Source organism: Nothobranchius furzeri, chromosome 3 (genome assembly GCF_043380555.1).
Source record: "Nothobranchius furzeri strain GRZ-AD chromosome 3, NfurGRZ-RIMD1, whole genome shotgun sequence".
NCBI lineage: Eukaryota > Metazoa > Chordata > Actinopteri > Cyprinodontiformes > Nothobranchiidae > Nothobranchius > Nothobranchius furzeri.
This window is the reverse complement of record NC_091743.1, coordinates 69,050,357-69,072,988: the sequence shown is the minus strand read 5'-3', so window position 1 is coordinate 69,072,988 and position 22,632 is coordinate 69,050,357. Positions and strand designations below refer to the sequence as shown.

Below are 22,632 nucleotides of genomic sequence, written 5' to 3'. Positions count from 1 at the left end.
TTCTCAGCCAAAGGTACTTCTCTCAGTAAGAAAAGGATATGAGGTGTTGACCATTGTCTTCATTCCATTCCATAGCTCTGCTTTTACTCTCAGAGGCTCAGAGGAGCTGCTGCTAGCCATGGTGGCTGGTGGCTGGTGGCCGCTGAAAAGTAAAAAAACAAATAAGTAATAAGTGAAGTTAAACCTAAACTACAATTAAGGCATAAAATCAGAGAAAATCTCACTTTATGGTTTGAATGAAACTGTGTTGTATTTGTAACAGGCAACGTAGCAAAACAATACCATTGAATGCTGTCTTTTTGTCATTTTTATAATGTCTTAAGTTGACCTTATAACAAAAACAAACAAAAATTCATATTTTTTCTTTACATTGTTGTTATACATAATAAATAAAAAGAGTGGTTTCCCTGCCAAATTTCCCTGAAACTTATTTGATAAAACTTATTCTGCTGTTGCCTCCATTAGCAGCTGAATAACAGCCACTGATGTCACATAATAAAAAATATTTGTCATATTTCTGCATAATAGACAGAACTACAGTTTATTCCAGCAGAGGACGCCATAGAGATGTTTTGAAATACATAAATGAGTTTAGGTAGCAAACTCATCTTTATCATGAAAGTCTGCATGAGCAGAAGACAACCACCACTCAGGTTCATTTCAGGTTATTTCTACTGTTGTGTTCTAAGTAAATACTCCAGTATCCTCTATAGGGGATTATTGTGATACTCAAAAGTAAAGCCAGATAATAATTGTACTGCTAGTAGTTTTGCTGCATTGTACTTTTAGTTTTACTTTAGTAAAATTCTTATCAAGTATTGCTATCTGAGTACAATCCCTGACTACTCCACCTCCTCTGCAAAATAACACACACACACACACACACACACACACACACACACACACACACACACATATATATATATATATATATATATATATATATATATATATATACTAACCCTCTGTCAGTATCCAATATGGGCCATAGAAAAAGGAAAACAACAATTCAAAGAAAATCAATAAACAGAGAGACCAAAAAAAGTAAACAAAAACAAAGACCAGACCACACGCACACAGACACCATCACAATTCCATATATCCAGGGAGTCACAGAATGTATACAAAGGGCCATGAAAAAACAACAAATCAACACAACCGTCAAACCTCACATGAAACTCAGACAGCTACTAGTACACCCCAAGAACAAAATAGAACCAGACAAGAAATGCAATGTAATCTATGAAATACCATGCATGTCGAGCTATAAAACATACATAGGGGAAACCGGCAGAACATATGACATAAGAAGAAAAGAGCACCAGAAGGAATGTGAGAAGGAAACAACAGAAAGACTCACAAGGTCAACAAAGGAAAAAGCAGAGGAGCAAACCCTCAGGTCAGCCATCTCAGATCATTGCAAACAAAATAATCACATCATAGACTGGGATCAAGGGAAATTATCAACACGGAGAACAACTGGTTCAAACGTTGGATCAGGGAGGCAATAGAAATAAGGAAACGTGAACATTGGAACAGGAACAGAGACGAGGGGGCCTATCAGCTGTCTCACACCTGGGATTCCCTTCTCCAAAGACCAGCCAGCAGAGGTGGGCGTGACCGACCCGGCAGATCTGTCAGATCCGGGTTGGTCGCACCCACCAGAAGAACAGCTGATAAAGACGTGTCACACAAACACCTGTGAGTGACATTGCTGATGAAGACCGCAGATGACGGTCGAAACATGTAAAGGTAACTAGAGACACCTTCATGTCCGAAGCTAAAATAACCTCGTTTAATATTTAAAAAGAGGACATAATGAACATTGTAAAGGACGTGTAGTCAATGGTTTTGCACTTTAGTGCATTTTAGTTCAAATTTAAAATTTCCATCTAAAACTGTCAGTGTTGTGCCGTTGTCAGGTAAAAACTGCACTGCATTTGACTCTGTGTGTGTGTGTGTGTGTGTGTGTGTGTGTGTGTGTGTGTGTGTGTGTGTGTGTGTGTGTGTGTGTTTGTTAGCGGCTCCACCCTCTCGGTCTGCTAGGCAACAGCATTTGTTGTATTTTTCAAACAGGAAGTAGGAGCGGAGTTATACTCTAGTAGGCGGTGACTTGCTCTTTAAACAATTCCAAGGACATGTTCCCCTCCATCAGCAGCAAACAGCAGCAACAAGCATCACACATTTAAAAAACGCCAACACAGTCACATTAGGGAAAAGTAACACATACATTTTGTTTTGAAAATTGCACAAACATCAGCTCATCATGCAGAAATGATATGGAAGTTGTTGCTTTTGGTATCCTAACAACCAGAAATGCCAAATAAGGCAACAATGTTGTCAAACAAATACAATGTTTTATTTTTATTTTTATTATTATTATTATTATTATTTTGCTTTTGCTTTGACACCAAAAACACTAAAACACAGTTTTGCTTTTAATCTAAATGAAAAAATGCCCAATTAATGTTTTGGAGTGTTTTACCAAATTACATTTTTGCACAAATTGAACACTTTTAAAATTCAAATGAATCAGCATGCAAAAGTAGAAGTTTCAATGTCAAATTTTTAAATGTTAAACAATTTCCCCTGTTTCCCCTCCATCAGCAGCAAACAGCAGCAACTAGCATCACACATTTAGAACACGCACACCAACACAGTCACATTAGGGAAAAGTAACACATACATTTTGTTTTGAAAATTGCACAAACATCAGCTCATCATGCAGAAATGATATGGAAGTTGTTGCTTTTGGTATCCTAACAACCAGAAATGCCAAATAAGGCAACAATGTTGTCAAACAAATACAATGTTTTATTTTTATTTTTATTATTATTATTATTATTATTTTGCTTTTGCTTTGACACCAAAAACACTAAAACACAGTTTTGCTTTTAATCTAAATGAAAAAATGCCCAATTAATGTTTTGGAGTGTTTTACCAAATTACATTTTTGCACAAATTGAACACTTTTAAAATTCAAATGAATCAGCATGCAAAAGTAGAAGTTTCAATGTCAAATTTTTAAATGTTAAACAATTTCCCCTGTTTCCCCTCCATCAGCAGCAAACAGCAGCAACTAGCATCACACATTTAGAACACGCACACCAACACAGTCACATTAGGGAAAAGTAACACATGCATTTTGTTTTGAAAATTGCACAAACATCAGCTCATCATGCAGAAATGATATGAAAGTTGTTGAAAAAATGCCCAAATAATAACCAAATAACCAATAACCAACAACTAACAACTGCTATAAGAAAAATAAAAACGGGTGTCATTAGATCGCTAGTCCAGCGTGCGTCCCAGAATTTAATAATTTAATTGTTTATAATAATAAAGCACTGAATGGTTAAAAAATCAGACCTTTATAACGCTCAACCAACCAACTGACAACTAACAACTGCTATAAGAAAATTAACGGTTTTCGTTAGCTAACAGACCAGTCAACCAGCGGTGTCTCAGTATTTCTCCGAAAAAACTCGGAATTGTTTAAAAAATCAGACCTTTATATAGCTCAAAATGAAAATTTGACGAATTAATGCTTTGGAGTGTTTTGCCAAATAACATTTTTGCCAAAATTTAACACTTAGGACTAGCAACAAACTTCGTATGTGATAAATAAAATATTAAAAAAAAAACTAACCAGTGAGAAGAGCTGACTACAAAAGCAGCTGATCGTGAGAATACAACAAAAATCGAAACAACTAACAAGGAAATAACCAACTAACAACTGTAACTGCTATAAGAAAATTAACGGTTGTCGTTAGCTAACAGATAGCTAAAAATGAAAATTTGCCGAATTAATGCTTTGGAGTGTTTTGCCAATTAACATTTTTGCCAAAAGTTAACACGGACTAGTAACAAAAACTTCGTATAATAAAATATAAAACAGAAAACTTACCAGTGAGAAGAACTGACAATTGAAGCAGCTGATCGTAAGAAAACAACAAAAACCAAAATAACTAACAGCGAAATAACAATGAAATAACCAACTAACTGAAATACGAAAATAAACGGTTTTAAACCAGTCGACCAGCGTGCGTCCCAGTATTTCTCCGAAAAAGCACTGAAAGGTTTAAAAAATCAGCCCTTTATATAGCATGCCTAAATTCTGTAACTCAACGTTAAATTTACAATAATAACAAACGCTTTTCCTGACTACGCATGTGCACATCACCGAGGTGAACCATAACAGAAGCACATGAACAATGGAACGATCCGATTGGTGCTCGTTAAAAGCGCGTGCCGTTCACTTCCTGTACGACGAGTTATGTTTGGCCGATAAATAAAAAAGTGACAGTTTAGGTTTGAGGGAATCTATTAAAGTCATTTTGTCTGAAAAACGTTTTCTGCTCTAGTTTACTGAATGATTCCTGCTGTTTCTACCAACAGCATCATAGCACTTTGTTACATTCTGTTTTAATTCAGCGTTTATACATTTTAAAAACCCTAAAACGAGAGTCTAACATATTATAAATAAAAAATAGACGATAGAATATTTTATTTTGATTGAAATATTTCATAGAACACACTGTAGAAACATAAAAATCCATATTTTTCTTTCTTTTGAATCAAACTTGAAAAAAACTAAACATGTATGACATTCTTAAAAACGCTTATATTTAAAATTTGACATGCAAAATCTCCCACAAAGATTACTTTTCATGTATTAAATTGTGTTTTTGATAATATCCTGTGAAATTTGTTGCCAGCAGAGTATAGTAAATCTAGGTGGGACAGCTGCTGCTGGCTGCAAAGTGAATTTAGCATCTATTTTTTTCTAATAATAACCAGGGCCTGTCACACAGTAAAACATGCTGGAGACCAGCCCTCAAGGGAACTTGTTTTAGAAACATTTGGACACATTCTGGACAGAGAGGAAGATGGTTTGATGGAGAAGTGAAGGACGGTATCTATGTCAAACGGGAAAACCCTACAATAAATATGGGACGAGATAGATTGCACTTTTCCAGCACCTGTAATGCAGCTCTAAACCATATTCCTGTTTCAGTCTAGGTCACACCCTCCTGCCCCAAATCAACATGACTCCCTCAACAATTGAGGCTAACGACTCATCGGGGTAGAGAGGAGGTGTTTTCCGAGTGAGTTTAAGCTCGTTAAGATGCAACAAACAGCTACAGCTTATAAGATTGACCCTCCCGTTTTCCAGTCAGAATTGACAAAGCTCATCAGATGAGAAGCAAAACTTCAAGAAAACAAAGAAGTCCAGTCGCCTTCATTTGAACCTTTTTGGATGAGTCCAGAGGTACCCTAATCCAGAGTAATGGGCACATCATGATAAGAAGAGATGCAGATGACTTAAGGGTGGTCTAATGAAACATTTGTGTGTCAGACCTTTTTTTTTTTTGGCTAGACAGCATTACAAAGTCATTGAGGGCCAAAAGACGTGTGTGTGTGTGTGTGTGTGTGTGTGTGTGTGTGTGTGTGTGTGTGTGTGTGTGTGTGTGTGTGTGTGTGTGTGTGTGTGTGTGTGAGTGTGTGTGTGTTTTAAAGCCCAGGCGTGGTCAACATTCCAAGAGATCATGTTACCAAATTTTAGAGTAAAGTTCCTGATGGTAGTGATGGTTTTCTTTCATGTTTTTTTTTTTTCAAAATAAAAGCACTTAAGGTCACGTGTTGACATACCTTTTGGAAGAAAATGTTCCAAAGCTCAAAAGTAAACAGTAAGTAAACCCCAATTTTCAAACTTGACTGCCATAATGTGTGTATTTGTCTCTGTTATCTGTCAACAATAAATTTTGTGGTTTGTTTATTATACAGAACAACAGAGTCTCATGATTAGTTTATTCAAAAATTGAGTTTATTTAGCTTGAATAATCTTAATTCAAATGATGCAATACTGAAATGATCATTAATCAAATTTTGAAACAAGTGGTAACACATTACAACAAGGTACGCAAAATTGTGCTTCATTACTAGGGAACGACTGGAATAATGAGTAATGAAGCAGGGAAGAATAGGTAGTTAACCAGTAGTTACTGGTGAAAACGCTCATCAGTCTTGTTTCATGGTCTAATAGGTAGTTAGCCAATACTTACTGGTAAACACCCAGCAGTCTTATTCAGAGACTAATAGGTAGTTTTCTATTAGGGAATGACTTGAAGGGTACCGAGTATTGAAGCAGGGAAGAATAGGTAGTTTTAGAGTATTTTTACATGTTGATTTCAAATTTTATAAATGTAAAAGTAAATTTTTGTGTACTTTTCTGATTATTTAAAAAACTACCCTAAAAATTGAACATTTTGTTAGTGATTTTGGTCACCCATCACTGGAAAATTACCACACACAAGTTGAAAGAAAATGATGTGTAAATAAGCTCAATGTGTTTATGGTAAATGGCCATGTAACAACGTAAAGGTTAAGTATTGAGTAAGTACATATTTGTTCCTCAGTAGGTACTTGGGAGGAGGCATCACTTTAAGGTAGACAAAAGCAGTAGATAATGGTTAAGTACCTAGTAGGTACAGATTAGTTCCTGAGTAGGTACTTGGGAGGAGGATTCAATCAATCAATCAATCAATCAAAACACACACACACACACAGAGTGATGCTCAACTTGCTGCTTCAGAATTCCCCACAGGTGTTCGACTGGGTTCAGATCAGGAGACATAATTGGCCGTTCAGTCACCTTCACCCTGTTCTTCAGAACTGCAACAGTTGCTTTAGATGTGTGTTGTGGATCATTGGTGTGTTGGAAAAGTGCACGACGACCAAGTGCATGGTGTGATGGCAGCATCTTCTCCTTCAGTAGGCAATCAGTTTCATCAAATGATCTGAGTTGAACTCAGCAGGTTTTACAGCGTGGAACACTGGACCAGCTCTATACCCTTAGGGGGCCCCTGGAGGGTGCGTGGGAGTTCGCCCAACCTATCTAACTGTGTTTTGTGGATTTGGAGAAGGCATTCAACCGCCCCCCACCGAGGGCCCTGTGGGGTACTGCGGGAGTATGGGGTACCAGGTCATCTGATACGGGCTGTTAGGTCCCTGCATGACCGGTGTCAGAGCTTGGTCCGCATTGCTGGCAGTAAGTCGAGCTTGTTTCTGGTGAGAGTTGGACTCTGCCCTTTGTTATCGTTTATGTTCATAACTTTTATGGACAGGATTTCTAGGCGCAGCCAAGGTGTTAAGGGGATCCATTTTGGTGGCTTAAGGGTCAGGTCTCTGCCTTTTCTAGATGATGTGGTCCTGTTGGCTTCATCAGAACGTGATCTCCGGCTCTCTGGAGTGGTTAGCAGTCGAGTGTGAAGCAGCTGGCATGAGAATCAGCTCCTCTGAATCTAAGACCATGGCCTTGAGTCGGAAAAGGGTAGAAATGCAGGATGAGGTCCTGCCCCAAGTGGATAAATACCTTGGAGTCTTGTTTACGAGTGAGAGAAAGATGGAGCACGAGATCAATAGGCGGATTGGTGCTGCATCTGCAGTGATACGGGCGTTGTTCCCAGTCGGGGTGATGTGGTGGCAGGTGAAGAGGTCCACTTGGTAGGAAGCTTGAGCTGAAAGGAGAGCGGCATAAAAGGGAACATACCTAATATGTTGAAGGTTGTCGCTCACAGTCATGAGGTGGACCAAAGTTGAGGTAATGTAATCCATTTTCATATTTGCACGTGTTAGCGAGCTAACACAATAACTTAAGATGAGATCTTCTATTATTCCGATAGCAGCTATCTTAAGGGCAAAGACTAGACGAAATAGAACAACATGTTTTTATCATTCAAAGGTTATGATCCTCCTCTCCTATTCCTCAAATTTGTATGGTCCACACAAGCTTTTTCTGCCTGTTGGTGGAGAGAATGACACAAAGGTGTGCTGCTGAAGCCAGTAAATTAATCACCACATCACCATTTTTTCCACTGGTACTAAATATAATTTTCTGTGCTAAATTTTCAAAATTTCTTGGTAAAATGTCCATTAAGTGTCAAGTTTGCAGTTCTGTTTTAAATATACAGGATTTTGTTCTCTTTTTCAAATAGTTTTCCATGTTTTATTGCTAAAGATGTTAATAAAATGAAGCTTTACAGAGAGTTACAGTGTTGCTGGATGACGACAGCGGGAGTATAATTCACAACACCTGTTCAAAATAGTTCAGTCAAAAAACATTTAAATAAAATAATTCATATCAGGTCAAAGGACACAGAGGCGTTTGCAGCAAAATTTGTTTAATAGAAATGTTTGTAAAAACAAATACAGAAATAAAGTTGTGAAAAATGATTGACAAAAATATGTTTATGTACAAATTCTTGCTTATGTAGAAAAAAACAGATTGGGTTCATGCTGTAACAGATTAATCACATTTTATTTTCTGTAATAAAAGTTGAGAAAATAAGAAGGCACAGGTGGTTTAGTAATATATATATATATATATATATATATATATATATATGTGTGTGTGTGTGTGTGTATATATATATATATATATATGTATATACACACACACATATATTCTGATTTATATCAACCAAAGCTACCTCATTATAGCATTCCAAATATATGTTTTATTGTTCAGTTTAACTAAACCAAGATGAAACAGTTAATTATGAAACCACACGATTTATAAATCATTTGAAGTAAAAAGATTTTTTTCTGTGGTTGAGAAATAAAAAACCTGGTGACATGGCATCGCTCTGCAATAGTGATATTTAAAATTAATAATAATAGATTTGAATCATATAGCGCTTTTTTAGGCACTGAAAGCACTTTCCATTATTCATGCACTCACACATTGGCACGCTGCGTGTGATGGTATGATACTACGTAGCCACAGACACCCTGGGGCGGTCTGACAGGTGAGGCGGTTATTCGTGCCATCGGTACCTCTGACCACCACCAAGTCGGGTCAATTTATTTATAAGTTGTTCTTAGATTTTGAAAATCTATCATTAGCAGTTTGCTAGATGGAAACGTGTAGGATACATCCAGGCAAAGTTTCACATTTAAACTTGTCTGCATAAATGTGTTTTAAAATAATTTATTATCTTAAAAAGTTAGTTGTACTTGGTAAAAAAATTATCTGAAGATTCATCCTATCAAAATTTGGATGAATCATCATCAATAATTTACATTAAAACATTTGATTTATTAAAACACCATCATGCCAAGTTTTAAATACTTTAATAGTTAAACTTAAATTGGACCCTTAAAACTTAAAAGGTATCATTTTATAGTTTTTTTAGTAAATTAATAATTTAATAGAAATTAAAGAGTTACAAAAAAAGACCAGTTGAGTTAAATTACAGGAGATTAAAATCCAATTAAGTAAAAAATAAAAAAAAGACCAAAGTTCTACAAAATGTAAAATAATACAAACATAAAAACAGGAATTAGGAAACATTTAGTTTTAAAAGGCAGCTGTCTTGGTAATGGGAGATGTCTGGGTCAGAACCAGGTGATTTCCTCTTTGATCTGGTTGTGTTTGAATGATTTTTACCAGCTGCTGCAGCTTAATGATCAGAAACTTGTTCAGTCATCAAAAGGAGCTCCATGTTCGTCAGAAAGATCCGAAAACAGTAAATCTGACTTTTAAAAAATCTATTTTAAAATGTTCTGATGCAAAAGTGATCTTTTTAAAGCCAGACTAAGAGACTAGTTTCTACCCAAACACAGCAATCCTCCCCAACTTCCTTCTCCAGCTTTGTTCTGGACGTTAAGCTCACTGGTTCTGGTCCGGTTAAGGTTGGTTTATGCTTGATGTGTCCACGAGGTTCGCACGGCTCTGCGCGGCAAAATTGCGTCATTTTAATAACCACGCCCTAGGAAATTTTCTAACCACGCAGACGGTCGAACACGGAAAAACATGGCGGACTGGCAAGAACTAGTTATGGCAGAGTTTGTAAATACAGACATTTGTATGATTGGGCTCTCAAAGATCACCGTGACCAACATGTTGTTAATAATTCTTGGAGAGAAATAGTTTGCACTGTCAGAAAAGACGAGGATGCTGTTAAAAAATGCTGGAAAAACATGAGGGACCAATGTGTGAAGGCAAGGAAGGGGAACAAACGGAAAAGCAGTGATCCTGGTGGAAACAAGAACTCCACCAATTCTAAAAGAGCTGAATTGGCTCTCAACTTTCATTAACAACTATAAACAACAGTAATTTCTACTTCTACTATTGGTGTAGTGTTGGATGCATGCCGTAGAGCTCCATGCTGCCCCCTACAGTTTGGGAGAATATTGGCTCACCACAGAGACAAGCCGCATGAACCATAAACGCTGCACGTTGTGAAGCGCGTTCCATCCGCGAGCCGCATCACCAAGCGGAACGTGAATGCGTCAAGCATAAACCAAGCTTTACTCCAGCAGCTGGTTTATGGTGCTGAAACACCCAAGCAGCAACGCTCTAATTCCGGCTTTAGTCTCGATCAGAGAAGGATGGTTTGTTTAAGTTCCCTTCAGTTTCCTGCTACGAGTCCAGAACTTCTGTCTGACAGGTCACCTGTCGGTCCAAACACCTGTCCATGCTCCCAGCATCCCCTCCTTCCTTGCTCTGTCTCTTAGCAAGATCGCTAGCGATGGCCAGCGCTCCTCCTTTCAGGAACCGAACAAAGTTCTCCCCAACCAATGGGCCAATGGCGTACAAGCCCGGGCCATCCGCCGCCAGCACCCTGTTGGTGAACGGGTCCACATCAATTGGGTTTCGCCGGCATGAGATGGGCTCATCTGGGTTGATGCCTAACGAACGTCCGTTATTGTTCAGGAAGGAAAGATTTGGGTGTGCACCGATCAGAACCAGCACCTTGGACACTATGACCACTGTCTCCTCTCCGGAGTCTGACACTAGGACGCACTTTCGGTCAGGTCGGATCGCCGCAACCCTGTGGCACGGGAAACTCAGGTACCCTGGATAAGAGGAGGGGGGTGTAAATCTGCTGAAAGATGTAACGAGAGGGTTCTGGTCATGTTCTGGTGTGGAAGGCATTGGTTGGTGCTGCTGCTGGGTCATCATCTGATGAACCTGGTGGAAAAAGGGAAGAAGGCAGAGATTAGATCTGTAGAAACAAAGATGATCAGGCTTTAGAACACAGAAAATGGAGGACAAGACTCACCTTGTGGTACTCCGGGTAGAGCAGTTTAGGCAGCTGGTTGAAGATGAGACCACGGTCAGAGACGGAGCGTCTGAAAGCATGGTACACAGGCGTGTTGAGATGGTGGGCAGCCAGCACAGCGTCAGCCGCTGTTAGTCCTGCCCCCACAACAAGGACTGGGTCTGACGACTGGTCTAGCTCGCCGCGGGAAATGGCCATCTCCAGCTCCCAGAAGGAGTGGCATACAAAGGGCAGGGACTCCCCCTCCACGCCGAGCCGGGCCGGGATGTCGTGTGTGCCTGTTGCCAAAACCACATTGTGGGCCAACAGGGAGAACGGAACCTCCTCTGAAACTGTGGAACCATCTAGAAGCAGGAGGAAAATGTTCGTGACTTCTTAACTAAACTTCAATCAAACATTTAAGACAAATCAGGATTTTATGTACCTCCTAGCGCCTCTCCCTCCCTGCGCTGCAGTCCCAGTATTCTCCAGCAGGGCGGCAATCCCTTCTGATCTCCAGGCTCTCTGGTTACCGAGGTAACAGTGGTCCCACAGGCAAAGCTCTGCTCCAGTGACATTTGGGTAACATAGTGTTGGTAGTAGGAGGCGATCTCAGCAGGAGTGGCTCGGTCATTTCTCACATTTCTGGAACAAAAACAACTTTTTAACACATTTAAACACAAAAAGAAAAATTATTATTTATTTTCTAGGTAAATTATTATCAGGAAAATGAGATTAAAATAGGAGCATAAAAACTAAGAGGCATATTGTTTTTTTATGGAAACAAATGTTGACTTCATGGAAACCAGGCAGCAATCAGCTGATTGGATAAACAAACACAGCTTCCATTACTGACGGATTCTTCTGGCAGCACATCATCAGAACATTTCCTAATCACATTTTTATTTCATAAATTATTTTATATTTATGAATGAATATTTTTTTTATTATAAAAACACGAAATCAAAATAGCATATTTTGTTTTCAGCACATGTTATAATCCAGGACATTTTTTGTGAACTTTTTAAAAAAAATCAGTGTCAGACCTGCGTTTTTCTCTCATCCAGTCCTTCAGCTTGAGCCCTGGAAGCTCCATCCAGTTGGCCAGGCTCAGAGTCAGCATGGAGCCCTCCATGGCCTGCAGGAAGCACACAGAATGAGTGTTACGTATGTACCTATGGTTCTATGAAACCCGGATAACAGACAGAGGGTGGTGCAAATCAGGTGTCACAATGTGAAAGTAGGCATCCTTCAGGTTGAAGCACGTGAACCAAAAGCAGCTGTAGCACGAATATAGTTAACAGCTAAGCTATGATAATCAGTAGGGCTGAACCCAGGTGGAAAGAACTCACACAAGCTACAGTGACACAGGCACGGAGCGGAAAAAGCGTTCGCTGCCGAACAATAAACGGCAAGGAACGAAGCTCGTACACCGCAGACATTGACATAAAGGAGAAGGCAAAGTCCCTTGTGCAGGGCCTTGAGTCAGGGTCGGCGGGTGCAAATGAGGGGCTGATAGGGTGGAATTAAGTTACTAGAAATGAAGCATCTGTGCTAAACTCAGCCTGATGTGTTTTATCTTCATCTCGCCGGAAGACTCCCGACTCAGCAAGTCCACAAAAAAATGCAAGAAGTTAAAAATGTGAAATTTTCTGCACAGAAGTTTTGACATTTATTACAAAATAAGTAAATCAAACTTATATCATTTAACATGTTAGTTTTGTGCATAAAAAGTTGTGAACTTATGATAAAAGCAGTTTAGTCTAAAATGAGCAAACAAGAACAAAGTGAAGTTCAGACATGTTTTCTAAAAACACCATCTGAAGTTTGTGTGTGAGAAGCTATTTTTGATTTGCTTTAACACTGCTCATGTTTGCTCTAAATACGGCTCGACAGAAGCCCATTTAGATTATTCTGAGTGAGAGAGACTAAATGAGTTTGTTCTGTGTGAATACAGGACTTCATTCTTCCCATTTTTTGAGTTTGTGGAAGTTCCTTTCAGATGTTTTATTTCCCAAACCTCAATTTTCCTCACATTTACAGAAATGTGTAATTAATAATCAGGAATTTCAGCTGCGTACATGCCAGGCTCCTCCAGGTGGGCCCTTCCCCAGAACCAGGTGAGGAATGGCCCGCTCGGGCTCATGTCGCCATTCCAAAGGAGATGTGTGGTCCAATCCGAAGTCGCTGTCGGGCAGCAGCAGCGCATCAAAGAGCACCGCCACCGGATTGGATGAGCGCCCTTCCAGCCCCTCGCACAGGTATTCCAGATCCTAAATAGACACCACAACAGGAGAGTTGACATTTTAGTGAACAGAAGATCAGTGTGTGTGTGTGTGTGTGTGTGTGTGTGTGTGTGTGTGTGTGTGTGTGTGTGTGTGTGTGTGTGTGTGTGTGTGTGTGTGTGTGTGTGTGTGTGTGTGTGTGTGTGTGTGTGTGTGTGTGTGTGTGTGTGTGTGTGTGTGTGTGTGTGTGTGTGTGTGTGTTTTACCTGCTCCAGCAGCGACAAGTGAGGCTGCTCTGCCAACTTGCTGTTCAGCAGGGGGTTCGGGTGCCAGGCCTCGGGTGACAGGTAGGGGGTGTGACCCGACAGCAGGTATGACAGGCAGATCCCTGACGGGCCGTTACCTAGGAAACAAAGGGATAAAACAAAGGTGAGTCCTGGTGAGACTGTGATGCCGGTTCTAGTTACAAGAATAAACAATGATCTGGTTACACTCGCTGTGTTTCTACACCTTAGCTGCTGTAATTACACCTGACCAAGGTAATTTATGCAAAGTTTCCTTTACTCATATCAGATCTGAAGACAAGTTTGAATTAAACTCATAAAATAATTAGGGGACAGAAAATAGTTAAATCTCATTCAGCTACCAGGAAATAAATCAGTACATCTGGTTATAGCCAAGTAACGGGGGACGGAGGGGTATTGAAGTAAACTGGACATGAGAATGACGCAGCAGGTTTGAATGGATTTCACATTAAGCCAATGACTCAGCAGTTTCAGGCACACAGAGCAAATAACGAGAAGTAAAACCCTCTGACATCCTCACTGCTCCCGCTTCTAATGGCTCGCGTTATAAAATAAATTCAAGTACATTTTTATTTGTTTTAATGATTTTTCATGAAGTCTCATTTACTCTGGGTTTATTTACACTCCTCCTACATCCAACCACTTTCTTTACAGAGATGAGTGTGTCTCAGTCTAAAAGCCAAGGTCAGACACTTAAACATCCACAACAGGAAGACAGTTGTGCTCATCTTGAGAGCTGTTGCCCTTGGCAACCATCCCAACATGCATCTTGTAGGCTTTAAAGCTGATCACACTTACACTATGGCAGGTAAAAAGTCACAAAACGTGTGTGTGTGTGTGTGTGTGTGTGTGTGTGTGTGTGTGTGTGTGTGTGTGTGTGTGTGTGTGTGTGTGTGTGTGTGTGTGTGTATTACCAATGATAACTACAGGCAAGGGCTCTCCAGGTGTCCTCTCTTTATCACGAAGATCCATTTTACTGCAAAGAGAAAAAAAATTAGGGATGCACCGATATGAAAATTTTGTGCCGATACTGATATTCGATATCACTGTTATGGCCAATAACCGATATTTGCCAATACCGATGTGCTGACATTAATAGTTCTACAGCAAATTTTGTATAGAATGAAAATGATTAAAGCTGAATTTACGTTATGTACACACACCACACACATTTACGCTTCTGAAATGATTACAATCACTGTCACATGACTAAACTATTACACATCACCCCCCTCACCCTCTGAAACTGATAGACAAATGGAGACAAGATGGAAAAAAAAATTCGGTTGTTAATATCGGCCCAATTTTATTTATCGGATCGATACCGATGTGTTAAAAAATGACAAACTGCCGATACCAATATTGATGCCTATTTATCGTGCATCTCTACAAGTTATTCCTGTTATTCTGGTCTTAGATCTCATTCAGGTGAATAAGTAATGACAAAGTTATTGATAATGGTGAGAAAGTAAAGTTTCAAATGATCTCTCTCTCACACACACACACACCCTCATTTGACCTCAAAGTTAAAGGCAGCAGCGTAACCTCGACAAAAACAGAGATGTTAAAATTACAGCAACACTGAACCACAGGAAATGTGTGTGTGTGTGTTAGGGATGCACCGATGGATCGGCATTTGATCGTAATCGGCCGATAGCGCCCCTATCGGTTTTGATCGGAATTTTCAAAATAGATCAAAGCAAACCGATCAGGTAGGGTTGTCACGGTAACCAGTGTAGCGCTAAACCCCGGCTAAAAAAAAAAAAAGTTGACAATAATAACCGTCTTGTTTTTAAAAAACTATATTATCTTGGTGGGTTTACCGTGGCTGCGGTGTAGGAGCGGTGACCCTTACCAGCCACTGTATCATCTGCAGAAATTGCTGGCGGCACATGCACGCTTTGTTTACAACAAAACTTTCTTGAAGCTAAAGCTGAAATAATGGTCAAAGGAGGAGACGGCAGCGCTCAGGAGGACATTTATTATCCCTCAAAAAAGACAAAGTCGGAAGTACGGGCATATTTTAGATATTTGAAGAATGCCGAGGGAGTTTATAGAAGACGGGCGGCTATCCTGTTTGCAGCACAAGCAGAAAAAGTGTCTGTGAAAGGCAGCAACGCTTCTTATCTCATGACACATCTGCGTGACCATCACCCACAACTCTACAGTCAACGCAAGGCAAGTTAACGTTAGCGTTTTAGCTAAAATGCGTGATCCGAGGATTTGGGTTGAGGGAGAATGCAACGAGTCGCTATATAAAGCAGCCGCAGCGCCGCTACCTGCATATGTAACCGGGTCACCTTAGTCTAGGTCACACATATAAACCGTGTCACGGACACCCCCATGTTGAAATGACGCTATGCATTACGGGGCTTCCAGGGGCAGATAAGAGTTGGTCTCTCTCCGAGAATAATTATGAATTTAACAGTGATTACTGCCTGATGACATTTTCCCTAATCTGCAAATCTCACTGGTAAGGACACAAACCGAGGACAATATTTTCCTGAAATACGGATTGCTCAAGTAAGGGTAAAAAAAAAAAAGTATCTGATTAGAAGGCTACTTGAGTACTGAGTATCATCTGATCTAATATTTTTAAATGATGACATCAAACAGACATAAAATACGAAGTTATGGGCAAATATTGGTATTTTAAAGACTAAAGGGGAAAAATGTAAACAAATAAACAACATAATTACAAAATAACACATTTTAGGCAAAATTTAGACACAAACTGAGGACAATATTTCCTGACATACAGGGTTTATTTAATAGTGTGAAAATGTAGCACGTTTAAAAAAATACCGCGATAATACCACAAACCGTGGTAATTTTGGTCACAATAACCGTGAGGTTAAATTTTCACACTGTGACAACCTTAATACAGACCATTTTAGATTAGGTTACATTTCCTTTATTCCCAGATTATGTAGTTTGTAGCACTCATTATAATGTTGTAGAAAATTTCTGGCCAATCCACGTGATCGGTATCGGTGATAGGTATCGGTGATCAGCATTCTTTGATATCGGTATCGGTGATCGGCAGCAAAAAACCTGATCGGTGCATCCCTAGTGTGTGTGTGTGTGTGTGTGTGTGTGTGTGTGTGTGTGTGTGTGTGTGTGTGTGTGTGTGTGTGTGTGTGTGTGTGTGTGTGTGTGTGTGTGTGTGTGTGTGTGTGTGTGTCGATTTGAATAGAAAGGGTCTAAATCACGATATCCTTTTTCTTTGACAGATTCTTAAGAGTTTAAACCCTGGTGTGACTCACGCATCATTGTTGCTCAAAATTAATGCCACGAATTAAAATTTAAAACAAAGGAAAATGTGAATTAGTGGAGAAGCTGCCCCGACCCACATCAGATCAGATGGTTTCGTCCACCTTTCACAGCAGTCGGATCAGGTTTCACAAAGCGCTCCTCCTCTTCCTCAGTTTATTTTTAAAAAAGAGCAGAGAAACACCAGACAATCGACTCTTATCTAACAGTTCATCTTTGATGTTATCCTATAATGCCCTTTAATATTTTCCCTGAAAAGAATATGATCCAAGCTCCAGATTCAGATTATGATTCAGGCTCAAAAACAGCCCTGAGCTTCAATGTTTCTAAACGAGACAAAAGTGAAAGTGAGGTGCCATCATTTCCACTCAGGGGTCATTTACTCAGTCACTTATTTCCTGTTTCTGCTCCTGCATGTGAAAGCTGCAGCTGTAGGATGTTTTCTAGGTGGCGGAGAGGTTTATGTGCTGCTAAATGAGGCCAGCCATGATCTCATTCATGCACACGGTCATGCAAGGCAGGGCAAGCCCAGGGCAGCGGTGTCAGTTGCTTTTGAGAAACTGCCGAGTCATGCTTACAAAGACGAACTCAGACATGTGAGAAGAAAGCTGATGAGAGAAAATGGGAAGAAAAAAAAGGCCACAAAAAGAGGAAAAGATGTGAGGTTAAGACTGAGGAACAAAAAAGAGGAATGAAGGAATGAGAAAGCGAGAAGACGACTGGACGAGCGAGTTGGCACTAGAGATAAAAATCATTACATAAGCTCGGCGGAGAGGCTGGCGTCGAGCCCAGACTCAAGTGGGGTTTACATCCAGAGGTTACTGAACTCAGACATGACACAGGACTACGTGCAGGCCTAGTAACACAGTTTCCTTCTGGAATTATTGTGATCAAAAGTTTCCTTTATGCTTTGTGTGGAACTCCTGATCATCTAAAAGCTCGACTAACACCAGATTTACAGCAGAGCTTCTCAGAGTCAGAGGAGCCTTTTGTTTCCAGTGTTTATTCTACAACAAAGATGATTATTCTTAGTTAAAATAGGTCTGAGTAATGCATGCTGAACCAGATCCTGCACCAAACTGGAGATGATCTGAGCTTTGTATTTACTGTAAATCCTCTGCTTCATGGAATCATCACACACACACACACACACACACACACACACACACACACACACACACACACACACACACACACACACACACACACACACACACACACACACACACACACACACACACACACACACACACACACACACACACACACACACACCCCAAGTAAAACAACCGATGAGTCATGTAAACTGTGTTTAATTCCCTTTCACACACAGGTTCTTATTCTTGTCCTCAGGTGATGAACTCAGATCAGGAGGCTTTGAGACATCGTAAATTCTCGCTCTTGCAAAAACACAAAACCAATCAATCCAATCAAAGCTGGTCATCGTCCAAGATCCGTGACCTGCACGACAGGCGAATATTTCCCTGTGTTAAACATTTACCATCCACCACTGGCTGCCATCGCCTGATGCAAGACAAGACCAAATGCAGCTTCAGCCGTTTGCACAAAACTGAAATATGAACTAAATATGTACACTGCCCAGATGCATGCACAATAAAAACGATGACACTTAATGAGCGCATAAATTCCTGTCTTGATTAAACACACTGTACCTGAAACGTGATACACCTTAGGGGGCAGAACTAGATGTGGGAGCACAATGTTAAAATCGAAGCCCAAAAGAACCAAAACACCCCCTAGTGGCTGGCTGCAGTACATGTTTTAAGCCCCACCCCTCCATGTAAACTAATTAGACAATGCCCTGATTAAATAATAGAAAAAGTCTTTTAGATTTCCATTTTCAGGTATGGATTCACATCTTTCTCATTTCTCAAATGGATATATATTTTTTCTAAATAATTATGTGAAGCTTAAAAACTACCATAATAGTGTGCAGATGAGTGGGCGGGACTGTAAGACTTGTTCCAAAATCACAACATGGTGGAGATTTTAACCGCAATTTGGATGAACATAAATAAATGCATGAAGATGTCATTCAACTACTAAATTGATTGTTATTCTGAATTTATCCTTTAAAAAAATTAAAATTGTGGTGATAAAAATCTGACTGGTGTGAAGCTTCTGGGCTCATGATGTGCCTTCTATTCAAGGTTAAATATAAAAAAGGAATACCGTCATTTCCGTACTATAGAGCACAACTCAATATAAGCCGCACCAACAAAAAAAAAGGTTTTCTACACACTCAAGCCGCGGCACAGCAGCCACATGCAGGTCTCCGGCGCACAGCGCATGTATGGCCATGACATTAGATAATTAGACAGAAAGACGCTACACGTAGGTTTTTCATTGTTGTTTTAATTCAACAAAACAAATTTTAAACACGGGTGAACGTGTCTGCAAGTTTAGAAAAGAAAACAGCACTGATAGCATTCATATTTCTGGATGGTTATAAAATAAAAACAGAACTGACACGTTATTACAGGTAATTTGCATGCATGTTTAGAAGAAAAGAACAGCGCTGACAGTATTAATAAGCCCTGGATGATTAGAAAATAAAAACTGCACACAAAACATGCCTGGTTAGTAAATAAACACACTTGCCTACCAGAAAAAGTCATTCGCTCTCATCTTCCTCTTGCGCACTAAAGCCATTAAAGTCATCTTCTTCAGTGGCGGAGTTGAACAGCCTCAGAAGAGCTTCATCACCTTTTCTGTGGCGATGTCAGTGTCACTGTCCGTGTTGCTGTCATCATCCCTGGGTGAAGCTGGTTTGAATGAGTTCTTCCTGCTGCCGTCTCCAGCGCTGAACCATGGATTCATTCATGCCAAGCTTACGTGCGACAGCACTGTTTCCCTCCTTTACTGCCAGATCGATGGCCTTCAACTTAAATCATACTCATACGTGTAGTTACCATGATGAGGGGGTATGGATTTGAAAGAAATTCTTCGTCGTGCCGGCTGCTTGCATGTGCTAAATTAAAATGAGCACTTTCTTCGATTTCCACTTTTGACTTCCACCTGTTTCACTTTCTGCTAAAGCGCCCCCTGGCAGGTGAAGGAAAATCTTCAGTAAAGCCGCACCTCATTATAAGTCGCATGGTTCAAAGCTTGGGAAAAAAGTAGCGGCTTATAGTCCGGAAAATACGGAAATGCTATTTTTAATGGATATTCTAAGAAAAAAGCTAATTAAAATGATGTTTGTTGCATTTCTCTGCCTTATCTTTTATTTCTGGATGTCATCAGATTTAATCTGCAGATATGCAAATTATTTCTCCACTCAAATAGAATATACCTGTAAAACAGGTTCTCTCTCAGATACCTGGTATATGTGCTTTATTTTTAAACAGATACTCATCTCTTTTTACAGTTTCTAAATTTTGCTGATCTTAAAAAAATTCTAAATGACCCAAATAGCATTTATTTATTGAGTCAAAGGCCATCCATCAGGTTGTTCTTTAACAGAACCATGACGCAGCATTAATGCTTTTGCTCAAACAGGAAGAACGTATAGGAAGGTGTGCACAAACACAACACACCAGATCCCTGTTATGCAAGTTGCTTCTTTTTTTTGCAATTTAAAACTTATGCATGTGTCGACTTCCTCTGAGGAGAAAGACTGGATTAATGTGAAAATATCCGGATATAAAAGAACATCCCTCAGTGAGAATATTCTTGTGATAAAGAAAACCACAGGAAAACTGAACTACAAACCTACAGTTCAACTATGAAAACATGTAAAGTGCAGCAAAATTATCTCAAAGCTACTAATTAAGCCAACTTTGTGTTTTATAGCTGATTAACTTCTGATCCAGTTTCCTTGGGTCTTATCTGCTCTGTGACCTCGCAGGAAGCCATTAGACAAAAAGAGCCTTGAGCGTTCCAAGATCATGACTTCTGGGTTATTGATTTCACCAACGTGATGTTTTAAGCACTCAGTTCATCGAACCCTTAGGAGGAGTGCCAAACATGATGCTGGAGGTAGAACAGATTTATTATTGCTCCTGATTTTATTATGTAATTATTGAACTTAGTGCATCATCTCTGGAAGACGCTCCTGGTCTAGCGCTAGTGAGAATCACCACTCCAGCACTTCTAGGAAAAACGAATTTGTTTGCTGTTGGTGGAAGATGTTAATATTTTAGTCAAACACACCGCAGCAGGAGGAGGTAAAACACAACAGATTGTCACACTCCAAACCTTTCACTTGCAACAAAGCCTCACATTTTATGTAGCACTCTCTCCATGATTCAGCCTCAAACCTGCTCTGGCGCTGACCTAAAACTACCTCACAGCTGGCCGGCCCCATCCGCACCAGCCAGCCGGCTAATGACATTTTATTTATGACCACACAAGATCAACAAAAGGAGTTTCTTAGGACTCCAGTTTCCTTCTATACACACATACTCCTTTCTGTAAGTTCTTCGAAAATTTTAGCTAGTAAAATACCTGCAATTCTATGTTTTTTACTGGATTGTTTCTCAAAGTACATTTAATTTTTAAAAGCCAAATATACACTAAAACGCCACACAAGACTTGTGTTGCAATAGCAGCTGAACAAATATGATCCTGAAGCATCATCTTTGAAGGTTGGGTGTTGCCTTTGACCCCTGACCTTAGCATTCATCTCCTGTAACTCCAGCCTCTACAGTGCACACAGACACAAAACCAAACTAACTGGAAGTTTTTCGGTAAAAGTTCATCACAAAAATGTCAAGAATGAAAATAATGAGCAGTCGAAATTCTAGGAAATGTTAACAAAACCTTTTAAACAAACAGATATATTGCTGCTTTAAATATGATTACACACACCAACATGGTTCAGATAAGTGAACAATAACATATATAACACATTCATACGTGAGGCATAAACCTGGACTGTTATTTACAACATATTCGGTTGTGATCATTAGTTATTGATGATTTATTGGTGCTTTCAAATTTTGTGCTTTAAAATTGTGAACTTGCTGCAGTTAGATACAAATCGTGATTTATTTTAAATTGTTTTTACAAATAAACCAGAAGTAGGCTATTCCCTCTTTGTATTGCAACAATATTCCTTGACGAAGAAAGGCTATGGACTGAACCATTTGTGTAAATTTAGCAGGAAACCTGGCAGGAGTCCCGCTGGGTGGATGGGTCTGTGAGCTGACCACTCCTCCGGCTCCCACCCACCAGCCAGCCGGCCGGTAAACCCCATGACTCACGCCTAGGTGCCGTGAGCTTCATTCACATCCCCTCAGCCTTCAGCTGCTGTATAATCTGACCCGATGACGCCAAGCGGAGCCGGTGGGCCGCACACCCTCATGGCTGCAAGCGAGCGTGATAAACGACCGTTACTCACCGATACTTCCTTGTGACCCGGCTCCGTCCGCGTGCTCGACCGCCTCTCACAAAGGTATAAATCTCCCCTTTCTTTTATCAGCGGCTTCTCAGACTGTCATGTCGCAGATTCTTGCCTGCTTCTCATTCATCTTCCTCTTACGTCGGTTGCGCGAAGCTTCTACGAGCCTCGAGCAGCACGTTCACAATTTATACGGTCATTTCAGCTAAGCCCGCCAGCCAATCAGCGGCGGTCTCGCGCAGTGTGGCTCTTCCGACACGCCCACTCCTTCAGCCGCTCTGTCGTAACTGACAAAGATGGTTTATTAGGGAAAGATGGCTCAGACACGTGAGTAAAGTCTTATTTGGTGAAAATACTTTCCAGATTGTTTTAATTACCTGGAAAAGCAGTGGCTCATCATTAAGCGTCAAACGATTTAA

General features: G+C 40.0%; 1 protein-coding gene across 1 annotated transcript; it reads right to left on the bottom strand.

Moving 5' to 3' along the window:
* Positions 1-10,294: 10,294 nt before the first annotated feature.
* osgn1 (oxidative stress induced growth inhibitor 1) lies at positions 10,295-22,350 on the bottom strand. Its single transcript, XM_015958669.3, has 8 exons — positions 22,214-22,350; positions 14,493-14,554; positions 13,540-13,676; positions 13,130-13,321; positions 12,095-12,186; positions 11,494-11,693; positions 11,070-11,413; positions 10,295-10,978 (listed from the first exon to the last, which is right to left on the bottom strand). The coding sequence occupies exons 2-8, from the start codon at positions 14,548-14,550 to the stop codon at positions 10,427-10,429; spliced, it is 1,575 nt and encodes a 524-aa protein (XP_015814155.3). The 5' UTR covers positions 14,551-14,554; positions 22,214-22,350; the 3' UTR covers positions 10,295-10,426.
* Positions 22,351-22,632: the final 282 nt, after the last annotated feature.